The sequence below is a fragment of the Triticum dicoccoides genome, chromosome 4B (assembly GCF_002162155.2).
Source record: "Triticum dicoccoides isolate Atlit2015 ecotype Zavitan chromosome 4B, WEW_v2.0, whole genome shotgun sequence".
NCBI classification, from domain to species: domain Eukaryota; kingdom Viridiplantae; phylum Streptophyta; class Magnoliopsida; order Poales; family Poaceae; genus Triticum; species Triticum dicoccoides.
The window spans coordinates 220,986,149-220,989,866 of record NC_041387.1 but is presented as its reverse complement, the minus strand read 5'-3'; the positions used below and the strand labels follow the sequence as shown (position 1 = coordinate 220,989,866).

The following is a 3,718-nucleotide window of genomic DNA, read 5'->3' as shown; positions in this document are numbered from 1 at the left end:
TCTGTAGGGGGTATATGTGCACATGTACCTTGTCTATATCTGGCCTGTTTGGCCCATAGCAATACTAAGGTCGATTTCATCATACTCTACACTCCAAACTTCAGTAATAAACTGAGTAAGGTTTTGAATACTCGTTAGAAACTGCTTCTGCTTCGAATATACAATGTATAGCCGATAACTCAGGAAATCCTGCTGGTATCTGGTCATCTACTAGTACACAAAATTTGGTTAACCTATTATATGTCCCGAAATAATGTAGAGTTGATAGTAGATACACATGTTACTTCAAAGTGATGCCTTCTAATTTCTTGAAATATTATCGTTTTCTGCAGGAGTTGGATACAGATGAAGTCTTAAAGCAGCTGAAGTATGTAAATGCGGTAAAATTTCATCCCTAGAAACCAGTGCATTTTATTTAGTTCTATTATGGATTCTAAAACTGTTTCTTTTCGGTTTTCGGGTACAAGTCTATGCACATTAGAAAGGACAAGAAGTTTCTTGAATCAGGAAAGGGGTGAGCCTCTTTGTTTTGTAGGATTTCAAAAATGTGGGAATAGGAAAAGTTACATAGGATTGCAGTGGTATGCTTTGAATCCAATAAGATTGATTGCATCATAGGAGAACAATAGGAATTTTTCCAGGAGGTACGAGTCAATGAAAGTTTTCTTGTGAAAATTAATTCAAATGAGCCCACAGGAAGAAGTGCTATGGATTATAATCCTACAAATCAAACAACCCACAAAGGAAAAGTTCATAAGGATTACAATCCTCCAGAATTCCTATGGAAATCCTTTAAAACCAACAGATCCTGCCATTTGAGAGTAGCGTTGGGACCGACCAGCCTACATTAGGGGTATTCGAAATAAGGTTTTACGGTTTCAGAGAAGTGCTAAATGAGTGAACTGCGGACGTATATTGTGCATCACCGGTTTGCACTTGGTGGGGTCAACCCGGATGATCGCCCCTCATTTACATTATAAATCTGTGCCTCACTGGTTCTCTTGATGAACCATCCTTAGAGCATGGTACTCTGCTCTAAAGTAGAATGTCATGTATATTACTAGCCTCTAGTCATTTACTCTAGATGTTATCTTTGGTTTAGGGAGCTAAGATAATTCTTTCTGTTTAGAACAGGAGATTAATTTGTATTACCCAAAAAAGCTTCCGCCCCGCTTTATATATAAAGCACAGATCAACATCACCAGGTACAAACGCACGCCACCACAACACACGCACACACCCAAGACAAGAAACATAGGCGCTGAGCGCCGCAAAACCACCCCTAGCACTATCGTGAAGAGACAAAGCCGCATACGACGACCCGTGGACTCCAAGACGGCGCCTTCAGGAAGGATACGACACCAGAGCGCCGCCACCGCCCGATCCAAGGATCAGAGTTTCCCCTGGAGCCACACGAAGGGCGGTGAGAGCCGCGACGACGCCTTCAAGAAGGGAACGAGCTTCGCCGCCGCCAGTCCGTCCGAAGATAGAACATGTTTTCACCCCGGCAACACTCACCGCCACCGATCGCCACACCCCGGCTACCACGCCGCCCACACGGCCATGGCCACCGGGCAGCACCAAGCCACGGGCTCGGCCTAAGAGCACCGCGCAACCACCACCCCCAGGGCCGCTGCCCTGGCATCCAAGACCTAGACACCATCTCACCCGAGATCTGCCGCTACCCCAACCAAAGAGACGAGCGGAAAGACCCGACTTTCCCACCCCTGGACATCCCCCAATGGCGAGACCCAGTAGGCCAGCCAAAACGGGCCTCCATCGACTCGTCCTGCCGCACCGGGCGCGGGACGAGGTTGGTCCTGCTGCACCATGTGTGAGACGAGGTCGGTCCTGCTGCATCGTGTGTGAGACGAGCTCGGTCCGACGACACCGTGCGCGAGACGAGGTCGGTCCTGCTGCACCGGGCGCGAGTCGACCGATGGACCGCAACTGGGAGAGGGTCAGCCCTTTGACAGAAGTAGAGCCCGGACGATGAGGAGAGGAAGCGAAGGTCGACATGGTCCGACCGTAGACGAGCCGACGCCGGAGTAGAGCCAGCCGTCGCCGCGGGCAGAGCCGCCGAACCACCATGTAGCCGCCGCGCCGCCAGACGGCCGCCGCATGGACCATACAACACCGCGGCCACCCATGGCCGGAGCAGCAACCATGCCGGGCCATTGCCCCAACCCGCGCCGCCCGCCAGATTCCAGCCGTGAGACCCAGCCGGGCACGCAACCACCCGAAGCCCCTGCGCCGCTGCCACCATCCGCCCAATCGGGACTCTAGCCGCTCCCCGCGCCGCAGGCTGGCCCCCAGCCCGCAGACCCGGTCGGATCTGGGCAGAGGCCGAGCCCCTCGCACTCGCAGCCACCAGCTCGCTGACGGCGCCCCTGTCGCCCGCACTGGCCGCACCAGAGCCGCCGCCACGGAAGACCACCCCACGCAGCCCCCCGCGCCGGATCTCGACGTCCATGACCCCGCCGTCGATGCCCGCCGTCACGCCGCGCCCCGCATCAGCATGCCGCCGCCGCCCTACACCAGATCCCGCACGCTCCAGTGACGAGCGAGGGGGGGAAAGCCCCGCCGCCGCCCACGCCGGTCGGGCTTTGGCCGGCGGCGCACCCAGGCGGCGGCGAGGAGAGAGGGAGGAGAGGGGGGCCTAGGCCGGCGGCGGCTAGGGTTTGCCCTCCCGGTCGCCTGCGGGAGCGACGCGGGATTGTATTCAAAGACATGTGGAATCTAAATAATATGTTTAGATTCCACTTTCTTTGAATAATATGTCTCCTGGTCTAAAATAAAGTGGAATCTAAAATGTCTGAAGAATAAAGGAAGTGGTGGTCTAAACACAAACAGTGTAATGAATATATCTCTGAACTTAAAATCATGCGGTGACCCCATTGTTTGAATTTTTTTCTTTTTTTTACCCGAGCATTGTTTGAATTTGAACTAACATGTCTTTCTGTTACCAATATATTCAGGTGAAGAATCGGCTGGCTGACCGTAAGCATAAGCCTGCTTAAATGCAAGGATGGCACAGTTGTGAAATACCTCACAAAGGATGTCATGTGGTGAGCCATCTGGTCAACACAATCTGTTGGCGACTCTTCATTTAATTGACCATAGTCGTCCTCCCCCCTTTCAGTTGCCAACATAGGTTTTGATCCAAAAGAATTTTACAACATGGTAACGCAGTTTTCACAGCAGTGAGCCATCTGTTGTCAACACAATCTGTTGGTGACTCTTCATTTAATTGACCATAGTCGTCCTCCCCCCTTTCAGTTGCCAACATAGGTTTTGATCCAAAAGAATTTTACAACATGGTAACGCAGTTTTCACAGCAGTGTACCGCTACTGATTTCAGCCGTCACTGCCAAACAATCTGCACCCAGTTTTGTTCGATTTGACTTTTGGATGAGAGGGAACCAGCTAGCTATGATTGTCATTCTACAAATTTATTTGATGTTTGTATCTTAAGAGGGGACCAAGTTGGATTCCATTTTGTAATGCATGTTAGTCATGTGTTTGCAGAATCTGTAGATACTGAGTTCGACCGTGCCCCAAAGAACTGACATTCTGCATCGGCAGTCAACTTTTTGTACAAATGAAATGATCATTACATCAGAGTTGATATCTTCTAGCTGTTTCTGCATTGGATGCATATACTGATATTCTGGAAGTGTTCCAGAATTATCGTTTTCAAGTTTCATTTTGTTGATTA

At 50.6% G+C, this 3,718-nt stretch overlaps 1 protein-coding gene across 5 annotated transcripts in view; it reads left to right on the top strand.

The window, feature by feature from the left end:
• LOC119295834 overlaps positions 1-3,718 on the top strand; it is a 36,361-nt gene extending 32,643 nt beyond the window's left edge. For 4 of the 5 annotated variants that reach the window (XM_037574277.1, XM_037574280.1, XM_037574279.1 and 1 more), the window contains 2 exons: positions 333-380; positions 2,979-3,718. In XM_037574277.1, coding sequence (XP_037430174.1) covers positions 333-380; positions 2,979-3,020 — 90 coding nt within the window. In that variant the 3' untranslated portion in view covers positions 3,021-3,718. The remainder of the gene's footprint in view (positions 1-332; positions 381-2,978) is intronic. The other variant, XM_037574278.1, reaches the window with a different exon arrangement.